Source organism: Arabidopsis lyrata (assembly GCF_000004255.2).
Source record: "Arabidopsis lyrata subsp. lyrata unplaced genomic scaffold ARALYscaffold_4, whole genome shotgun sequence".
Lineage (NCBI taxonomy): Eukaryota > Viridiplantae > Streptophyta > Magnoliopsida > Brassicales > Brassicaceae > Arabidopsis > Arabidopsis lyrata.
The window spans coordinates 13802775-13826119 of record NW_003302552.1 but is presented as its reverse complement, the minus strand read 5'-3'; the positions used below and the strand labels follow the sequence as shown (position 1 = coordinate 13826119).

Genomic DNA, 23345 nt, shown 5'->3' with positions numbered 1-23345 from the left:
AGTGTAGCCAATAGGCCACACGATCATTCAATATACCTATGCCATTATGTTCTTTTTATACCTGGTTTATAAGACGCAGCCCGAATCCGCCACACTTATAAACTCAATGACCTCGCTATGCTCGATCTTTTCCAATAATCTATTTATCCCGAACCCGAAGGTAATCAGAATCGGTTTTAAAATCGTTGGAAAAAACCGAGTTAGCCTCCCTCACTCAATTTTTTTTTTTTTTCGTTTCAACTAAAAAGACAATACAATTTCCTTTTACACAACCATCATTCGTTTAACCGATGCCATTATGTCTTTATTATACATGTTTTATAAGACCTAGCCCGGATCTGCCACACTAATAAACTCAATAATTTCGTTACTCTTCGAGTTCAGATAAAGTGTTAACATCCGCTATATATTTAATTCTTTTATTCTATTAAACCATGGTCGGTTTTTTTTAAAAATATATAAATAGCATAAATTTGAACACTATCTCTATACTATTAAAAGAGAAGTACAAATGTAAATGGGTCGGATCAAAATCAGAAAATTGACCCGAAATTCTGAAATCGGATCTTTGAAATTTTTTTGGAATATAAATTCGAATTAATAATGAAAAATCGAACTAAAATCAAATGTTTATGGAAATCAAATAAAATTTGATTGTACTTATGATAACTAATTATAAAATCATATTCCGAACAATATTATACATTAATTACGTATAATATATTTGTTCATATACTTTTGGAACTAATTCCATAACAATCGACGTTTTTCTCATTAATTTTGCTTATTTTAGCCAGTTATCATTAATTAAAAGATATCTTACTTGCTTCTAGAGATTTCTAAAAAATTTATCACAACTAACCCATCTATTTTATAAATTAAATAGATATTTTTATTTTGGTCGTGTAAATTAAATAGATATGAAATCTATGTAACTAATTTTAATTTAATTAGATTAAATCAAAATTATGGTATTTTCATACAATCATACTTATAGTTTACCAAAGAAGTTTAATTTTCAAATTATAAAGATTTCTTGAATATGATTTTTAGAATTATTCAACAAGATGATAAATATTTATTAAATTTTGTGAATCATGAAAAATATTAATTATTTTTAATCATTATATTTCACCTTTCAATCTCTAATCTAACAAATAAGATACATATTCTATAATTCCTATGTCCAAACTCCATTGAGTTGTATGACTAAATAATATTTCCATTAGAGCTGTCAAAACGAGTTGATTCGTCCCGTTAAGCCTGTTTTGCAATAGGCAAAATATAGTTTGGCATGTAGTTAGTCTGTCTGCACGACCCGCGGGTAGCATATAAGAAACACAACCTCGTCGCGCGAATGTATGCTGATTTGCGGGGTTATCCGTGGATTTTGTTTAAATAATTTTAGAGTAACCAAAATTTAAAATTCTACTAAAATAAATAAATTAAAATGTTTTTAGAGAAAATAATCTTATTTATCATTATATTTATAAATATTATAATTTCATTTATTAAAAGTTTTTTAAACTATCACATGTTGAATAAATTATATTTTTATCAATAAATACTATCATGCGGGTTGATCCGCCAACCCCCGGACGAAAACCGATGACCCACTGCGAATCAATCCATGTGGCCCGCTTATTTGCGGGTTTAATATATTTTCCCAAATCTAGCCTATAGTGAGATGATTTGGGCTCGACCCACGGTTTTTGACCTATTTTGACTGCTTTAATTCCCATGATTCGTCTAATTTTTGAATTCTAAAACACAAAATTCCATTTTGTAAATCATAATTAATACGATTGGTTTAATTATAAACAATTTAATATTTTCTTTACAATTTGTTATTAGGAATATTTATAAGTACATTACACGATTCTTTCTACTAAAAACACGCACAATATTAAAATCAACGTATGTAAATCAATATTCTCCCGCGGTGGACCGCGGATCCGATCCTAGTTTAAGTATTAAAACTACTTTTAAATCTGAAATTACTATTATGAAACGCTTCCGGTTCAGACGCAGTGCTAACATCCGCTGTATATTTAATTTTTTTTATTCTATGGATCCATGCTTGATCTTTTCCAATAATCTATTTATTCCGAAGCCAAAGGTAATCTGGATTGGTTTTAAAATCGTTGGAAAAAATCGAGTTAGCCTCACTCAAATTTTTTTTTTTTTTTTTGTATTCTTCGTTTCAACTAAAAAGACAAAACAATTATCCTATATATATATATATATGTTTATTTTTAAAAAAATATAATTACAAGGGAAAACCGATATGTTTAAGGACACCAATTAACACTAATTAGATATTTAGATGCAAATGTCAAAAACAGGCCGAAACCACGTACGGGTCAGGAAAACAACATCGGAATCAAACACGAAATTTTACGACTACTCAACGTTGCCAAACAAAAAGTTGTAGAGAATTAGTCATATAAAATATTAGTGGTCAGCGACAACAAAACACAAATCCATAAGAGTATTTTATATTTCCAGAGTCCGATACTATCCTCTACACTAATGTTCTCGTCGTTTACTCATGGACTAGATTTTAACCCGCGGTAGACCGCGGGATGATTTAATTTTAAAGTTAGTATAAAAATATTTTGTAAATTGTATCTCCTTATAACATATTTATTTATATTATAGTTTACAATTGTTATTAAGTAACGGTATACCACGAGTGCACGAGATAATTATTAATAAACTGAGAATTTAACCCGTATTAAAGCGGTATATAATATTGATTCAAATTCGTCCGCCATATAAATCATTTCCGAAATATAACCCGTTCCGTAATTTCTTAACCCGTCCTGTGATTTGTATTAAAAAAAATAAGGATTAAATCCGTATTGAAGCGGCGGATTAATGATATTTTAATCTTTTTATTATTGCTGATTCAAAAACCCGTCCCGCCAAACCCATCCCGCAAAAAAACTCATTTATTTTATTAATGTTCTTATTTATGATATGATTCTGAATCATTGTCTAAATATTTTAATCGATGTAGAACGTTGAACACACATTTTCGTCAATTGGATAATATATGTCCGTTTTTAAAATTTCGAATCACAGTATATGCAGAAAAAAAAATTGATTTTTTTTACTTAATGATTCAAAACAGTTAAAAACAAATCAAACAAAGATGATAGGAGAATCATAATTATAAATCTTAATCAAATTTTCTAAAATCTAAATTATTAAATATGGAATATCCGGTGTATGAGTTGGGTTAAATATAACCCGACCCAACAAATTTTTTTTGAAGGAATTTTTAAAATGGGTCGGATATCCGATATACTTGAAAGCTTTTTTACCCATCCGTCACAAAAAGTGCTGCGATTATACTAGTATAGATACGTAAATCCCATAGTTACTTTTTCTTTTTTTACTTATTATTGTCTTGCAGGAAACAAGTATATATCAACAACTGAGCTATATCCCCCCGAACCTTTAAGCCAAGTGGAGCATACATAATAACATTCACTTTTCCGAAGCAAATCTTTCGATAAACCAAAATCAATAATTTTTATTCAAACTTTAGATACTAGTAAAAGAAAAAGAGAGAGAGAGGTACTGAGAAAATTAATTAATATGTTTAAAATTGTTATCAGTGCAACAGAAAGAAAACTTCAAAAATAATGAATCTATTTCATGTATTTTATTAACAAAAAAAATAATGAATCAATTTCTGTTGACTCTAAAGTTTCTGACACTGACTATGCCCAGTTGACCCCTCACCATTACAAAGTTCCTGAATTTTTTTTTTTTTTGCGGATCATCCAAACCGGAGAGTCATCGGAAAGTTGTTGCGGTTGCGTAGGCGAAGCAACCACCACCAGAGAGCTACTTCCACGAGACACGGATCTTCGCTCCACTTTCAATTGCTCCTCCACCGCTCAGATTTGGGACATCAATCCGGTCTACCAAACTCTAGCGGATCAATCAAGAAGTCCAGGAAGTTTTTAAGACTTCTGATTTCCGCCGCGAAGCGACCGACCAAAAGCTCCACTGGCTCTCGCCGCCGTCCTTGAGCGAGCGCAGATCCGACACAAAGGAGCAAACAGGAAGTTTTTAAGACTTCTGATTTCCGCCGCGAAGCGACCGACCAAAAGCTCCACTGGCTCTCGCCGCCATCCTTGAGCGAGCGCAGATCCGACACAAAGGAGCAAACCAGACTAGCCACTGACGCACCGGCTTCCACTCAGCTTCCAGCTGCGACCTTCCACGCCTCAGCACCGCCAGAGATGTCTCAAATCAACCCCAAATCCTCATCTTGAAACTCCCTTTCGCCATTGAAGCTCCAATGGATGCCGGAGACGGAGAGAACCTCCAAAGAGAAAACGAAGGTTGAGTTTTGCTCGATTTTTGAGAGAGAAAGGTGCAGGCGCGTGAGACTCACGGACCAAAACTTATTTTTGGGACATAAGCTTTTTGAACGAAAGAACCTTTAGGTTGATGTAATTTACATATCATGCCATTTACAAAATCTGGCTTGGTTGCAAATGTATATTGTCACAAATCATAATTCTTTCAGTGTATAATGTCTATAAATAGATTTCGAAATCACAACAAAACTTGATATTTATTTTAGCGTTGCATTTATCTTAAATTAAATAGACAATTTATATTTCAATCATTGCAATTATGTCAAATTTATTAGTTAGGGGTCGACTTAAATCCACCGTTAGTTTATGATGTTGGTATATTTTTAGTATCTGTTACTCCTTTCATCATAGAGATATATACGCACAATGTCTATACAAGTATTCAATACCAAAAAATTTCTTTTGGTTGGTTACAAAATTTATTCCAAGTTGTACATAGATTACACACACAAGTGATAAATGCAACTATTATGTATAGAAAATTTCTTGTGTATAAGGTTCCATTAAAAAACCAACTTCATCAGTTTTTTAAGACAAAATGTGGCTATTGCACACAACAGATCCAACTCTCTCTCTCTCTCGATCGACAAGAAAAAGGTACAACTCTTACAAAAGATTGTATTTTGATTTAGTTGTCTCAAAACTTAGAGAAACATGTCTATGTCAAGTATTTTGGTTTTTGAACAAAATTAGCTGAAACATGATGAATGTTCAAACAAAAATCCAGAAAGTCAGATAACAACATGATAAGAGTTAACTAGACCAAACCGACTTTAAGTCTTTTTTTTTTTTTTTTTTTCATCAACCGACTTTAAGTCTTTTAGATAACAAGAAGACTAACATGACCATAAACTTGACTTGTTACAAAGACAAAGGACAAACTAAAAGAGAAGATGACACGTTACACTACTTAATTATTACAGACCCATAATTAAAAGATAAGACTTTTTTAAAAATCATTAGTCAACAATCACTATCTCAACCTCTTTCATTACCGATTTGGCTTCCGAACTCCAAATCACAACACCTGGACCTCCTCCTTCCCTTCCCACGCCAATACGGAACCCTACATGCACTCCAAGCTTTTTGAGAACATAGTAAGCGATTAGAGCACATGACACATTACACTACTTATTACAGACCCATAATTAAAAGACAAGACCTTTTAGTCAACAATAACAATCTCAACCTCTTTTATTACCGATTTGGCTTCAGAACTCCAAATCCCAACACCTCTTGGACGTCCTCCTTCCCTTCCCACACCAATACGGAGCTCTACCGGCACTCCAAGCTTCTTGAACACATAGTAAGCAATCAATGCACAGGAGCTGCACAGGAGCCCATTTTCAAGCCAGTCTTTACCAAAGGAGGAATCTTTGTGTTTTTTCCCATTACATTTCCCATGTTTTTTCTTTGTGTTTTGTTATTTGGAAGTTTGTGTTTTTGTTACAACAATGTGATCTCTTGTCCTCTATTTATAGAATTGAAGAAAAGAAACCCTAACCTTCTTATTTTATTATGGGCTTGGGCCAAGTGGCTATGTAGAGAAAGTCTAGTGTGTGAATCCATATCTAGATCCTTCTGATACTTATATCCATAAGATTTGTTGATATAATAAAATGAAATTTCTAATCTATACTAGTATTTTTGCAACACTTTGGTGACATGTGCGTAAAAATGCTTCTGGATTAATCGGATATCCGATCCGTTTTTTAAAATCCTTCACAAAAAATTTGTTGGGTCGGGTTATATTTAACTCAACTCATACACCGGATATTCCATATTTAATAATTTAGATATTTAGAAGATTTGATTAAGATTTAGAATTATGATTCTCCTATCATCTTTGTTTGATTTGTTTTTAACTGTTTTGAATCATCATATAATACATAAAGTAAAAAAAAAAATCAATTTTTTTCTGCATATACTGTGATTCGAAATTTTAAAAACAGACATATATGATCTAATTGACGAAAATGTGTGTTCAACGTTCTACATCGATTAAAATATTTAGACAATGATTCAGAATCATATCATAAATAAGATCAACATTAATAAAATAAATGAGTTTTTTGGCGGGACGGGTTTGGCGGGACGGGTTTTTGAATTAACAATAATAAAAAGATTAAAATATCATTAATCCGCCGCTTCAATACGGATTAAATCCTTATTTTTTTAATACCACCAATATTAGATATATTAAATCAGTCTCATTTAGAAAAGATTGTATAAAACCAAAAAATTTCTCGTGGTATAATGTTACTTAATAACAATATTTATAAAATTTTAAATATCATTAACATGCCGCTTTAATACATATTAAATCTTCAGTTTATTAAAATATAAATGTCTTAGAGAATGATATGATTTGTAAACTTTTATATATAATAAATAATCATTAAATTTTAAAATAAAAACAAATCACGGGACGGGTTAAGAAATTACGGAACAAGTTATATTTCGGAAAGGATTTATATGGCGGACGAATTTGAATCAATATTTATATACCGCTTTAATACGGGTTAAATCCTCAGTTTATTAATAATTGTCTCGTGGACTCGTGGTATACCGTTACTTAATAACAATTGTAAACTATAATATAAATAAATATGTTATAAGGAGATACAATTTACAAAATATTTTTATACTAACTTTAAAATTAAATCATCCCGCGGTGTACCGCGGGTTAAAATCTAGTGGTCTTTATAAATGGACCTAGAAGGCATAGAAATGCATATGAAGGTTTTTATTGGACTTATTATTAATTCTTTGTTTTTATGTTGTCAAGCACTCAAGAGAATTTTTGAAATTGTTGTTTAGATGTAATTCCAACAAGGATTAAGGGAAATAGGGAATGAGCCATTTTTGGTATATTGGACTTACTATTCTTTGTTCTTATGTTAACCCAAAATTTATCTGAAAGTCTGAATTGTAGTTGGGTAGATGGCTTAAATTTTGATATTTTACCATCAAAAAATGAAAACTCTTTAAGCAAATAACCAAAGAGAAAGAGAAATGCTTATTAATTCTTTAGATACGACTATACGTCTATGAACAATGGAGATACTTAATTCGATAATTATTAATGGAAGTTTGTTTCTGTATATATACACGATTAGTAGATAGAAGTAACCATTGGCGGACCTATGTGTTAAGGAGGGGGTGCAACTGACCCCCCTAAAATTTACAGAAACTTTGTTTTATATGTTACATGGAAAATGTCTTTGGAATAATTGGTAGTGTTTGACCTCATTAATATCAAAACCTGAGTTCAATGACACCCCTTGCAACACTCATTATTCATTGTTTTTGAAGATAATTTCCTTTTTTAGAATATCTTAATATGCAACACTCATTTTCTCACTTAGTTTACATTTCATTTTCTCTGGAATATAATTAATTATTAATTATCTTCTCTTTCATAATACATCTATTTTCTGTTACAAGTATTAATCTATTACAAAACATTTTTTCTATGGATTTAAAAAATTGACAAAAATTGTAGTTAACACCAAATACTTTCATACAATAAGTATATGTGATTAAGCATACTGTAGATGATTTAATTTTAATATTTGCATTACTATTATCGAAATATGGTATCATCTTAAGAAAATTTTAAAAATTAGGTTATATATAAATATTAAAGAAAAAAAAATTATCGATAATATATATATATATATAGAATCTTTTAGTAGTATATATAAATAATATACTTTAAATTATTTATATTTTTGACCCCGGTAATATTATTTTCTGGGTCCGCCACTGGAACACTACAAGAAAACATGGTTTTCCCGACTACATCTGGCGACTACATAAGTAGTCGCCAAAATTTACGACTACATAGCGACTATTTGGCGACTATTTTACGACTACAAATATTTAGTCGTCTATTAGTCGCTTTTTTACGACCGAAGACAGTAGTCGGTAATTTAGTCGTAATTTAGCGACTATTTTATGACTACATTGCATACAAAAACTAATAGACGCAAAATAGTCGTTAATTTGGTGACTAATAAACACGTGTTAACCGTTTTGGTGTTGGTATACCGGTTTTATGCGACTACAAAGCGTAGTCGCCATTTGGTAGCTTTGTAGTCGCTATTTAGTCGCCATAAATATCTATACAATCAAAATTCACCCATTTCTCTAAACCTAAAACACAAAACTCTAAATCTCTAAACTCAAAAAACTATCTACTTACTATAATATATCCAAAAACTGAGGTCTAATACTTAAAAAAAATTATAGTTTTCAAAATCTTATTTGTTTTAATCAAATTTTAAACCTAAATCCCAAACCCTATACTTCAAACCCTAAACATTAAATTTTTAACTCTTGTAATGTATATATATAAAAATTAAATAGTAAACCATTCAACCAAAATATAACCATTATATATGTATAATAATAAAAAAATATGTAAAACTATTTATTATTTACATATAAATTAATCTTTCCAAAAACTATTTAGTTATAAATATATGATGTTAACTAATGGTTTTGAAATTTCTTTAAACAGAATTTGAACCCTAAAATAAACTCTAAACCTTAAATCTTTAAACTTTTAATCATATAAATTAAATCATAAACCACAAAATCAAAATAAAACCATTTTAAACTATATACAAATATTTTGTTTAAATTTATTCACTTTTTAAATTATAAATCACAATATACCTCTAAACGAATAATGTAACCGACAAAAAAAAACGGATGATGTAACTATTATATATATAATGTTTTGAATTTATAAATCTGAAAATTGTGAATTTGTTTTAAAGTGTTTGATTTAATTTTTTAAAAGTCCCATAATATGTTTATATTCAAAACTGAAATTAAACACTTAAAACAATCAAAATTTTCAGATTTAAAAATATAAATGATTTTAAATCTAAATCATATCTAATACTTTACAAATCTTAAACCCCTATATCTAAATTATAACATAAAAACTATAGTACAATAACAAAATTTATCAAAAAAAAAAGAAAAAAAAGAGAAAAGTCTCTCATTGGTTGATCCTAAATGACAAAGATTCCCTTTGGTTTATCATCAACCGTTGATAGAGTCAATCCAATGGACATAATCCTCTAATTATTTTTCCTTTCTTTTTTCCTCCTCTCCTCATCTTGTCTTTCCTTTCCACGCAAATCACTTCTTTTTTCTTTTCTGTTTTTCTTCTCTTCTCTCGTTGTCTCCTTCTTCTTTTCGTCAAGTTGAAGAAAAATTGCAAAGCCCAGAAGATTAATTGATGAGTTCTAGAAGGTATGTTTCATGAATTCATCAGATCGCTAGATTTCCCAACACATCGTTATTCAAATATGGAGATAGATCTGGGGAAGTTTGATAATTAAATAGGTTTCATCGCAGATCTGTGTCAATGACGAGGCCGAACATCGACGGACGCACATGACTGCCACGGCGACACCACTACTTAGCCGAGAGACGCCGTTAAAGTACTAAGGAGACAGAAAAATAAATCCGGCGACGGAAGAGTTCTAAGGAGACGGTGACGGAGCAAAAGGCTTGTACCGCGGGTGGAGTGCCGGTTCTAACCCTCCACCGGTTAGGTTGCAGCCGGCAACTGGACTCGTCGGCAAACGAAATCCGGCTGAAGACACAGGCGGCGGCTGAAGACTGAGGCGGCGGCTAAAGACTGTTATGTGTGATTAGGGTTTTTTTTTTGTGTTTTTAGCATCCGGTTCAACCGGGGTTTTGTAATTGATTCAATTTGGTAACTCTTAACCATTCCCGGTTTGGGTTCTTTATTAATACAAATATATTTATTAATTAAAAAAATCTTTTCACGAAATCTATAAATATAAATATATATATATATATATATATATATATGAATAAAAAAATTTATTTTTATTTTGTTTGATTTGTATAAATAAGATCACAGTCGTAAAATAGTCGTCAAATAGTCATTAAATTTGGCGACTACGCTACGACTACTTTTACGACTACGAATATTAGTCGTAAAATAGTCGCTAATTAGCGACTATTTTTACGACTATTTATTTTAGCGACTCTCGATTTACGACTACATGAATTAGTCGCTATTTAGTCGTAACCCACCATTTAGCGACTATTTAGCGACTTTTAGTGTAGTCGCTAAAATCCAGTTTTCTTGTAGTGGAAGTAACTTATAAAACATGTTCGATAACAGTTAAAGGATATCATTTGTTATCATTGTTATCTGGACTGGCATTAAAAAAAAACATAAATTTGTTTGAGAAGGTTTATTGGACTTCTCCACCTTTGTTCTTATGTTAACCCAAAATTATAGTTTGAATTAAGAAGGTTCAGAGTGAGTTTTGAAATATTTGTCATTGTTAGTTAAAAAGGAAAAATTCAAGACGGGACAAGATGAATATGTCGAGAAGAAGATACTAGATGTCCAATTAGTATTTATATATATTGTACTACAAAAACATTGTATTTATGTTGCTAGCCAATACTTGTCTCACAGTGACCGTATGAAGCTGACGTCCGTTTCATTTCTATGCACGTCAAAAAACCGTTTCATTTATATTATTTCTTTCTTAGCCTATGTATTTGTAACTCCTAAGATATATATAAAACCATAAAATTTTAGCCAAAAAACAAATAAAATTATCTCACATTATTTCATTTCTCAACGTGAAATTATGGAAATACATGTAAAAACAAAGAAAATGACAAGAAAAGCAAGTTCATAAGAAACTAGCTATTATTTAGAGAATTTTAAACAAGCAACCTTTAAATAAGTCCTAGCTGTTGATATTGCGGAAGTAATAAGAGAGATTTGGAGAATAAGTAAAAACAGAGAGAGTTGTAAGAACAGGAGAGTTGATGTTTTTGCTGAAAGATTAAATAGAGAATAGGAGAAAGATGATTGTATTAATTGATAAATAGTATTTGCGTTACATTTCCTTTTATAGGAGATACCAAAGAGGTAAGAACTAGGTTTAGAGGCAACACAATGATGAGAGGCGGCCAAAGTGGTCCAACGAGTAAGCCGTACGGTTTGTTTGTATTAGGAGGACAATGCCGCGTCACTCCTTATCAACAAACGGCTATATGTGTGTTCCAGCGCCTTCTAGAAGACTTCTCCTTGGGCTTGTCTTGATAAAGGCCTCAAGCTTTGATATCTCTCGGCCTTTAACACTTATGCACATACTAGGCCACATTGACTTGCTTGTTGACGGTATGGTCACCTCTTCTTGATCAACTCTTACACCCGAATGTTCTCTTCTTTGTTAGTTCCACCAACACTTCTATCCACCACTTTCATCGACCCATCTCCTTATTGTTAGACATAATTAAGCTTGGTCAATACTAGCAACTTCTGTTCTAATAACTCTTTGAGTCTTTTTCACCAAGCCTATGCACATTTACCTTATATTATTATAAATATGAAGTACAAGAGCAAATTCATTAACAAAAGAAGCAAGGCTTAACCTCGACTACGTTCTCCGCTCATGACAGAAGCAGAGGCCTTAGATGGGCAATGGAGTGCGCTTTGTCATGCGGAGGATTTGGTTTCGGCTATTGTGGCCTAGTAGTAGGCTGTTTCACGTCAGTTGCTTCAACTTTCTTTAGAACAGTCTTCCGTCTCGTACCATCATGTGTGATGATGCTCTTGATAAATAATTTTTATCTTTAGATTGGTTTGTTTTTAGTTGATTATGTAAACTTTACTTCGTCCATTACAGAGGTTGATATGCCAAAAACATGTTCCGTTGATTCTAACTAAAGAATCAGTATGCTTAGTTTAGACAAAAGATTAAAGGTGACCAAAATCGAGTGTATATCAATGAAAATTCATATCATTCTTCTTTATAAATGGTATTTATTATACTAGGAAATTTTAGAAATCTACGAAGCCAAGAAATTGTCACAAAATTATATCATCATATCACATCCTTAAGAAATTTAGATCATTTGTGTCTTCTATTATATTTTACACCAATTCAATAAAGGGAAAAATGTCAAAAAATTCGCGAACTTTCAAATTTGGGACAGAAAAAACATGAACTATCGAAATGTCATTTAAATCATAAAGTTTAGGTTGACTTTTTGACAAAATAGTGAAGTTTAGTTTGACTTGGCCATTTCGGGCATGCCGTTAAAATTTCCGTTAACCAGGCGATAACAGTTTTAAATTTCCGTTAGATTTCTCCGTTGAGTCAAAACGACGTCGTTTTGAAACTCTGAAACAACGTCGTTTCATTAGAAAATAAAATGGAATAACTGTGCATCTGTGGGGAATCGAACAGCTGACCTACTGGACTAATGAGAGGTGCTCAACCGTTGCGCTACGATAACATTTTGGTATTGTACCAAACCGAACATATATATACTAACAAATAACTATATACAATTAATTCAAACAATATACAATTTATTAACAATAACAAAACTAAAAAACAATAACCAAACATATACAAATATTAAATATACTTCCATAAATATATATATTGAAATTTTTACAATCCTATAATCCTATAATTTATAAAATCTTTATTCCTATAATTTATACAATCTTTAATCCTATATTTATGTCAGAAGAATTGTATAAATTTTTTATTTATGTGAGAAAGATTTTATAAATTTTTATGTCATATATTTAATTTACTATATTCTATAAGTTTCATTTTTGTTTTTTTTTTTATAATTTAGGAAAAAAAACAATTTTTCAAATAAAGAAGAAATCTATATACATAAAATTAAATATTTCAAAATTTCAAAATATATATTTATGGAAGTATATTTAATATTTGTATATGTTTGGTTATTAGTTTTTAGTTTTATTATTGTTAATAAATTGTATATTGTTTTAATTAATTGTACATAGTTATTTGTTAGTATATATATGTTCGGTTTGGTACAATACCAAAATGTTATCGTAGCGCAACGGTTGAGCACCTCTCATTAGTCCAGAGGTCAGTTGTTCGATTCCCGACAGATGCAGTTTTTCCATCTTTTTTTCTAATGAAACGACGTCGTTTCAGAGTTTCAAAACGACGTCGTTTGGACTCAACGGAGAATTCTAACGGAAATTTAACACCGTTATCGTTTGGTTAACGGAAATTTAACGGTATGCCCGAAATGGCTAAGTCAAACTAAACTTCACTATTTTGTCAAAAAGTCAACATAAACTTCATGATTTAAATGACATTTCGAAAATTCATGCTTTTTTCGTCCCAAATTTGAAAGTTCGCAAATTTTTCGACATTTTTCCCATTCAATAAACTTGTTAGTTTCTAATTTATCATGGTAATCAGTAGTGAACTAATGTGTGTATGTTTTCAAAATCTCTTAATTTATTGGATCTTTAGGTGAAACGTAGAGATCCAAAAGATGACTATGCACTAATTCGTGTTTACAGTAACTTTACATCATCTGTAACACATCACGTCTGTGTATACATACATGTATATGAGTTTCTAAAAAAAAATCAACAAACATCAACTTGACATTTTTTTATGTTTAAGTAACTTGACCATGCAGTTAAACCCCAATATATAATATAGCTCGGAGAAAAGATCCACAGTTTGTTGTAACAAGTATTTAAAGTAACCGGGCCTTGTGGCCTAGTGGTAAAGGGGTCACAGCTGTGACTTCCGCCACCAGGGTTCGAGACACGGCCACTGGCAGGTTTACATAGGGGAATTGCCAGCCTCGTGGGATTAGTCCTTGGGCCTAGGAAGCCTTTGGGAGACCCGCGGTTATTCAAAAAAAAAAAAAAAAAACAAGTATTTAAAGTGGTCCGATGATTATATATGTCATGTACGAACGACTAGATTTTGTTAATTAACCGTATTCAATGATCGACATATGATTCATGTAAACCTCACCCTACCCTCACTGACAAACTTATGAACGTTGGGATTTCAAGTTGTCCTGTTCTTAAGCATTTGGGTGTGGTTAGACATGGTAGGGACAACTTGAAAAATATCAGTGTTAAATATCTTTAAAGACCTTATATTATACTCATATAGAAGTAGCAGAAGATAATCAAGGATATGCGGAGGGGTCTTTGGTTATCGATTCTCCAAATTTAAGAACAATCTTCCTCCGGGATAGTTCGGCAAACTTTTACTCGAATGAGAACAAGCCTCGCCTTGATAAGGCACTTATCCAAGTTTTTTTCTAATCTTGATGACGAGTTTACCAAATCTCTTTCCCCGGTTATGTATCTCGACTTCCCTTTGAACACCGAGACGGTGCGTAGTGGCTTTTTCAACCTTATTTATTATTATTATTATGATCATATTGCCATCATCAACTTATTATGAACAGTTCATTGTTGCAGGTTGGATGTCTCACTCACTCTTACAAAAAAATGCTTACACGCACGTGCCACCACAGCTTCTCCACACAAAAAAAAAAAAAAAATTGTTTAATCCAGCCAAGAGGAATCGAACGAGGAAACATGAGCCATTTAATAAGGGCGGTGTGTAGCCAATAACCACACGATCATTCGATATAGATTCAACATTATATTTATTTATACAATATTTGCCTCGCTCACACTACTAATTTATTTAAAAAGTTATTTGCCTCTCTCACACTACTAGCAACATTATGAATTTGATGACGCTTAAGTGAGCCAAACTTTACCTCATCTACAACATTATTATATTATGTATTTATGCTATATATATACTAGTATTAAAGCCCGTACTACGGCCCAAATTTTCTTTTGAATGATTCTACTTAGAATAGTTTCCGTATTGTTGAAAAAAAAAATAGTTTCCGTATCTATATTAAATTCAGATTCTAAAGTTATTTCACACTTACTACAATTAATATCAATGAACCATGTTAACATGATGACCAAAAAAAAAAAAAATTTGCACATTGAAATATATTACGAAGATAAAATGGATGTTAACAAAAAGCAAAATAAATTCATTACAAATTAATTCTAAAAAGCAAATAATCAAATTATATTGTTACTTATATTTCCACCGTGCTGTAACCGCAAGATAAGTTCCTACTTCCTATGACATGTTCTCCTTTTCCTCCGAATTATTGTTCATGTCTTGTAGAACTTCCATGTTCCATCCAATTTTTAGTTGTGTTGTAACGCTTTTGAGGACTGGATGATTGGTATTGTAGTGACTAGTGAGTATGCAAACGTGCCTCATTGAACCTCACTCATCAAGCCAAAGTTTATATAAACTCTTCATCACTGGAATCTGGAACCTTCCTAATAAATTAGGTAGCTGCTCACATGGCTTGACACATGAGACTGATCATGTAAGGATGTGAAGAACTTCTAAATTGTCCAAGATTGAGGCATAACTCAAAATTCATTAGGATGTTGCACTCCCATTCTTGTAATTGCTTCTGGAATTTTGATAGTGAATTCTCTTTGATAGAACACATATCATACCTCCCTGTTTCATTAATCATATATATAAAAGTTGGTCAACTCTCTCCATACAAGTGCCACATCATCACACAAGAAGATGACATGTGTCATTCAACATTATTTAAATTAAAAAAATCATCAAAATTAATTGAGGCAAAATCAAAAGTCTTCTATTATGTTAAATCCTCCATTAATTCTATTTCTAAACGATTTTTCAAAACAAAAATAAAATTATAAAATTATTTTAATAAATCAAACAAATCCATTTCTCTTATATGGCTATACGCAATAGCATAAAGGCCATGAATGTTTGAGAGATTTTAGAGGGTTTTTAGATTTTAGATTTTGTTTTTGGTTTTTGGATTATGTAAAAATAAAAAGAAAAACTAATATAAAATTGATAAAAAAAAAGATCTCATAGAGGAATTCTCAAAAACTTATTGAAATGAGATTTTGGATTTTGTTAAGAAATTAATAAAAATTCTTAGAATCTAGATTCCCTATTTTTTAGGAAAACCAATTTTCTCAAAATCTTGAATGGCTAAAAAATGGATTCTTGGATAACTAAAACCAAAAACCATTTGAAAAACCATTACCATTCAAGGCCAAAATCTAAAAGATTATTTCAATAATTATTTAATTTTTGTTTTTTTTTTCATACGAAAACTCTTGAGATCGAAATACCCTATATTCTTGTTGTGTGTATTCATGATGGTGAACGAATATTAGAATCTTAGATATAAAAAATCAAATTATATATGAAAATATATAAATTAATATTTAGAGTCAAAAAGGAATCTAACCATAAAAATTATAAGTACATAAGATGCGTCTAATTTTATTAACTATACAATAACAAAAAATAAATAAACATAAATTAGCGATAAAAACAATTAACATATTTATCTTAACAATTTTCAAAACAAACACAGGCGTAATTCATCAAAACATAAAGATTAAAGACAGTTACTCAATTGAAAATGAAAGACAGGTTAAATAAATGGTTCAAGGAAATTGAATGATTATTATAAGACAAAATTTTAAGTTTGAAAGATCAACAATTTAACGCAATGAAATGGACTTTTTCTTTCTTCATTCGTGAAGGCAATTCAAACAGTCAATATATGTATGTGATATAAAAAATTGATCGCACAGTAGAAAATACCATAAAAATGTTTACCTAATTATCATCCAAAATAAGCATATCGATTCCGGTAAATCCTCCTCGTTTATCTTTTTTGGAAATGTCCATAGATGGACAACCCTAACTTTGATTTTACACGATTCAATTGCCGGAGCTATTTGTAAAATAAGTGTAAAAATCGAGGAGCATCACTTTAAGATTCGTAGAAACAGATGTCGAAGCTTTGCGAAAAAAATAAGAGAGAGAGTTGGACATGAGAGAAAAACAAATTGACAATAAAAGCGTCTGCAACAAATTAAAATTATAATCTATTTATGAAGTGAAGAAATGGGGATCATGGCTCGTGGGGGAGGTGGGGAGAATCAGTTTCTACAAAGTTAGAAATATATTCATTTTAAGTAATACGTTAACTGGATTTAGGTTTTTGTTTTAATCATGTAATATCGCCTTTTTTTTTTCCATGATCTCTTTTTTGTTTTATAAATTCTTTTAAAAAAATTTGAGTTTGCTGATATGTCAAAATTGTATTGGTCATGTGACTTGTGCTTTATAATATAAAGGATAGAGAGATATTTGATGAGTCTCTCTTTATATATATAGTCAAGGCACAAGGAGGGTTGCAGAAAGATTTTAGTTTTTCTTTATCAAATTTTTTTTTTTTTCTCATAGAATTTGCGTGAATTGGTGTTTAGCTTGTCTTCTAGGAGAGTGTATTTCACTTTGGCACAGCCACAATAACTATTCCACAATCCATAACCAGTTAAATCACAAAAACAACGATTAATATTTGTCAGATTCCCTATAACCGTATGGTTCTACAAAGTTAATCAACCGTAGCAAAATCTTTTCAATTTTTGGGGATCCAAAGATGTTTTGAAATTCCCAAATCTCATTTGGGAAGTGTCTTTTAGACTATCTGGGTTTTGATTCATTTTATCTCAAGTTAGACATTGTGACACGAAATCTATGTGGTAATATAGAAGATAATCTAACTACTCGTAAAAGAGAAAAACCAGTGAAATTAAAAGGCCAAAAACATCAAATTTAGTCATGTGACTAATAAATATATAATAACATAGTACTTCTATCTTCTCTGGAAATTGAGGAATAAGAGAGCACAAAAGCCGACAAGAACAGCAACGAATACACCTATCATATTTGTCTTGTAGCCCAAGTCTTGTGCTCCTAGAGACCTATTGCAGTGAACTATTTTCTAATGTATGAGGAACCTAGTGTCGCTCATCTAAGACTCTCTTGTGCTTACAAGCATTTCCAAATAACCTAGCCACTCATTGCTTATTCTCATGGATCATCATGATCTATTCAAGAACTAACCAGAGCCATCTTTTTTTTGGTGCAACTCATATCTTCTCTAAAAGCTATTTAAATCCATAATACAGACAACCATCCATCGAAAAAATCATGAAACTAGTGAATGATTATACGAATGAGACATGCAAGAATCAAACAAAAGCAGAGGAGCTGAATACAGAAGAATAGAATACCTTAGAGAACACGTAAGAGACTAGTGCAACATCCTAATCCACCACACTAATTCACATCAACCCCAAAATAAACTCCTAATTCTTGTAATCATATACAAACTTCATGAAACAGAACAGTGACTCCAGCATGAAATTAGCTAAAATCGGAGTTTGCTGTTGTGAATTGCGCTTAGGAACCGCAAGAGCTCCGTCTACCACCGTAAGAATCGGTGGTGGTAGCTGCAAAGTCGCCGTTCTTTGCCGTCCTCCGTTGTTTTTTGTTTTTTTTTTTTATAATTTTGTTAACTTTGTGCATAGCCCTTAGTAATTTATAGGATCGTGCCACGTGACAAATTTATTGATTCCAGAATTTGACAGGTGTAACACAACAATTTTCTTTTATTCATCAAGAAAAAAAATTATAAGAAAATTATACGTATATATCTTATATAAAAACAAATCTAAAAAAATCATTATAAGAAAACTTTATGTATCTTATTAAATAAAAATAGAAATTTAAGAAAAAAATTATAAGGCAACTATACATATAAATCTTATACAAAACAATTTTTTAAAAGTAAAGAAGATAATTATAAGGAAACTATATGTATCTTATTAAATAAAAATAGAAATAAAAAATTCATTTACTAATTCTAATTTAAAGCTACTAATTCTAAAAGAAAAGGATTAGTTTTTCCTTCAAAATTAAAAAAGGAGTTAAGAAATTATACAATCTTATTATATTAAATACAATACTTAAGGAAATTTTACAATCAATTATTAATTCGAGAGAAAAAAGGATTGTAATTACTCAACTCTATATAAACAAATAGATAGTCTCCTATTTTCTTACAAAAATTGTTTTTTTATTGATATCAGATTTGGACACGTGTAACACAACAATTTCCTTTTATCTATTTAGATTTTTTTTTTAAGAAAGTTATACGTATATATCTTCTATAAAAACAAATCTAAAAATCTAAAGAAGATCATTATAAGGAAATTTGATGTATCTTATTAAATAAAAATAGAAATTTAATAAAAAATTATAAGGGAATTATATGTATAAATATTATACAAAAAAATTTTAAAAAGGTAAAAAAATAATTATAAGGAAATTATATGTATCTTATTAAATAAAAATAGAAATGAAAAAATTATTTACTAATTCTAATGTAAAGTTACTAATTCTAAAAAAAGGATAGAACCGACATATCTAGTATGTATATATACGCTTAATGACTAATATGAAGGCGTCTATGGAGCCGTGACAAAAAGATGTTAGGACGAATGAGTATGGAGCCGTGACAAAAAGATGTTAGGACAGCTTTTGCTTATATTCGGTTCCATATGGTTGGGACAACATTTAATACATAATGCACGACGATTCATCAAGAGTAAGAGTGAGAGAACTGATTCAACTGAAGACAAGATTAGCAAGAGAACTGATTCAACTGAAGACAAGATTAGTACACTACCCGATGATTTGCTCGTAAAGATATTGTTGCTTCTACCTACAAAAGATGCAGTGTCTACAGTGGTTTTGTCGAAACGATGGCGGTCTATTTGGACGATGCTACCGGAACTCGAGTACAGAGATACTGAATATAAACAAGGAAGGAAAAAAAACATGTGGTGGTTTCTTAACGAGCCTAGTTTATGGTGGTTTCTTAACGAGTCAATGAAACTCCATAAGGCCCATGTTTTAGAAACTCTTTGTGTACAACTCGGTCCTGGATGTCCTATTGATGTTGATGTTATAAAGTGGATTGCAGATGCAGTTGATCGCAAAGTGCGAAAGCTAGAGTTCAAGCTAAGCTGGTTGTCAGAGCCTATCAGGTTACCAGATCGCCTTTACGTATGCAACACGCTCGTCTTTCTTACTATCTCCGATAAGATTTTGGTGGATGTTCCTTCTGTGGTTTGCTTTCCATGTCTAGAAATTCTTTGCCTCTTCTCTGTGGTGTACAAATATGAAGATGCTCTTGTTAGGCTTTTATCTGGTTGTCCTATTCTCAAGCATTTAGGTGTGGTTAGACATGGTATTGACAACTTGAAAAATATCAGTGTCAAAGTGCCTTCTTTAAAGACCTTATATTATAGTCATATGGAAGTAGCAAAAAATAATGACGGATATGCAGGGGGGTCTTTGGCTATCGATTCTCCAAATTTAAGAAAAATCTTCCTTCGGGATATTTCGGCAAACTTGTACTCAATTGAGAACAAGCCTCGCCTTGATAAGGCACTTATCCAAGTTTTTTCTAATCTTGATGACGAGTTTTACCAAATCTCTTTCCTCGGTTATGCATCTCGACTTCATTTTGAACACACAGACGGTACGTATAAGTGGCTTTTTCAACCTTATTTATGATTATTATGATCAAATTGCCATCGTCAACTTATTTGTGAGGTATATGTTCATTGTTGCAGGTTGGATGTTGTTACAACATTAACTTCTCGCAGCTTGTAGAATGTAAAATTATCCCTTTTAAAAAAAAAAAAAAAAAAAAAAAAAAAAAAAAAAAAAAATTATCCCATTTGGATTACATTGGTTGCAACCATTTATGCTTTTTCTTCAAAATTCTCCTAAGCTAAAAGTCCTTCTCATCGAGCAGGTACATATATATGGACGGTTTAACAAATTCAAAATGAAATAAACGTTTTAGTTACTTATCTTGATGTTGTTGCTTAACAGGTCTGTAACGAAGAGCTCCCACTTTGTTTCAACCCACCGAGTTCTGTTCCAGAGTGTTTGTTAAACCGTCTCGAGATCTTTGAGTGGAAAAACTATAAAGGAAGAAACGGAGAGAAAGAATTGGTGAGATATCTACTTGCCAACTCGGAGTGTTTAAAGAGAGTTGGAATCTCCATCGCACCAACCTGGAGTAGTGGTAGAGTTAAAAAGGAGTTGAAATCAATGGCAAGGCTTTCAGCATCATCTCATCTTCTCTTTTCTACTCAACTCAAGTTTGAGTACTCTATTCAAGGTGAGACTCAGTGTCCATTCAAGGTGTTCATTGAAGGTGAAACCTATGACGAGGCCCGGTCCTATTATATATGAGGCCCAATACAGAATAATTTTTTTTTTTGATGGATTTTGTAGACAAATTTAAAAATGATACCAAATCTTAAATTTTCAGAAAAATTGGGCCTATTTTTACAATATTTTAAAATTTAAGATTTGAGACTAAATCTTAAAATTTTGGAAAAATAAGGCTTTTTTTGCAATAAAAAATTATATTTGAGGCCTAATTTTAGTACTCAAAATCTTTAAAATTTGGAGGTCTATCTTGGGTATTGGTGGCGGGCCGGGCCTGCCTATGACTACTGATCATAGACCACTAGGTTTTCTTCCTCTCAAACATACCTCATGCTTATTTAGAATCCAAGATTATGAAATCGTTTATTATTATTATAATTATTATGATTTAATATCCATTTGTCAGGTTCCCTATAACCGTATGGATCCAAAGATGTTTTGAAATTTCCAAATCTCATTTGGTTTATATGGTGCACTTGTAACTTGTGGGAAGTTTCTTTTAGACTATATGGTTTTGATTCATTTTATCGTAAGTTGGACATGTTGACACGAAATCTCTGTTGTAATATAGAAGATAATCAAACTACTCGTAAAATGGGAAAAAAAAAACCAGTGAAAAGGCCAAAAAGATCAAGTTTAGTCGACAAGAACAGCAACGTGTTTGGCTTGTAGGCCAAGTCATGTGCTCCTAGAGACCTATTGCAGTGAACTATTTCTAATGTGTGTGGAACCTAGTCTCGCTTATCTAAGACTCTCTTGTGCTTTTCAAGACTCTACGTACCATTTCCAAATAACCTAGCCACTCATTGCTCATTCTCATGGATCATCATGATCTATTCAAGAACTAACCAGAGCCATCTTTTTTTTGGTGCAACTCATATCTTCTCTAAAAGCTATTTAAATCCATAATACAGACAACCATCCATCGAAAAAATCATGAAACTAGTGAATGATTATACGAATGAGACATGCAAGAATCAAACAAAAGCAGAGGAGCTGAATGCATAAGCATAGAATACCTTAGAGAACACGTAAGAGACTAGTGCAACATCCTAATCCACCACACTAATTCACATCAACCCCAAAATCAACTCCTAATTCTTGTAATCATATATACAAACTCCATGAAACAGAACAGTGACTCCTGGCATGAAATTAGCTAAAATCGGAGTTTGCTGTTGCGTATTGCGCTTAGGAACCGCAGGATCTCCGTCTACCGCCGTAAGAACCGGTGGTGGTAGTTGTAGTGCCGCCGTTCATGGCCGTCCTCCGCCGCTGATCGAAATTTTTGGCTAAATCGACAGATAAATCAGAGTAAATCTCCATAACTCGAAAAATATTACCGTTGATTTCGTTGATCAAGCCAACGTTTCGAGAGACGTTATCTGGGATTCGAGACCTTTGGTTTTCATTGACTCGTTGGATCAAACCACGATTTTGATCAAGAAAAAGCTGTGCACGCTTGTTTTCCTCTCTCACTATCAGCCTAACGTGGGATGTTTGGTTCTATCATAGAAAAACCGTAAGCAACTACACAATTTTACAGATCTTGCAGAGAAAAAATTTGTTGTTAAACATAAAAAGAAAAAATAAATAATAATAAAAAGAAAAAAAAGAAGAGAAATGCATAAGTGAACCAAGAAAAACGATTTCCATGGAGAGTGTGTGTGTGAAGAGAGATATTTGATGGGTCTCTCTTTATATATATAGTCAAGGCACAAGGAGGGTTGCAGAAAGATTTTAGTTTTTCCTTATCATTGTTTTTTTTTTTTTTTCTCATAAAATTTGCGTGAATTGGTGTTTAGGTTGTCTTCTAGGAGAGTGTGTTTCACTTTGGCACAGCCACAATAACTATTCCAAAATCCACAACCAATTATATCACAAAAACAACGATTAATATTTG

The 23345-nt window shown here is 31.6% G+C and overlaps 1 protein-coding gene and 1 long non-coding RNA gene across 2 annotated transcripts; both read left to right on the top strand.

Moving 5' to 3' along the window:
* Positions 1-9509: 9509 nt before the first annotated feature.
* LOC110229388 lies at positions 9510-10205 on the top strand. The gene is made up of 2 exons (XR_002332805.1): positions 9510-9671; positions 9777-10205. It is a non-coding gene; the product is annotated as an uncharacterized LOC110229388 (long non-coding RNA).
* A 9512-nt stretch (positions 10206-19717) lies between these two features.
* On the top strand, positions 19718-21463 carry LOC110229277 (putative F-box/FBD/LRR-repeat protein At5g52460). Its single transcript, XM_021029044.1, has 2 exons — positions 19718-20434; positions 21098-21463. Exons 1-2 carry the CDS (start codon positions 19718-19720, stop codon positions 21461-21463), a joined length of 1083 nt encoding a protein of 360 aa, XP_020884703.1.
* The last annotated feature ends 1882 nt before the right edge of the window (positions 21464-23345 follow it).

Bases quoted from the DNA above. Each gene is read 5' to 3' on its own strand.
- LOC110229277 (XM_021029044.1), top strand. From the start codon at position 19,718: ATGTTAGGACAGCTTTTGCTTATATTCGGTTCCATATGGTTGGGACAA. The intron at 20,435-21,097 runs GTTAGACATGGT...GTTGCTTAACAG, and splicing joins TTCTCAAGCATTTAGGTGTG to GTCTGTAACGAAGAGCTCCC.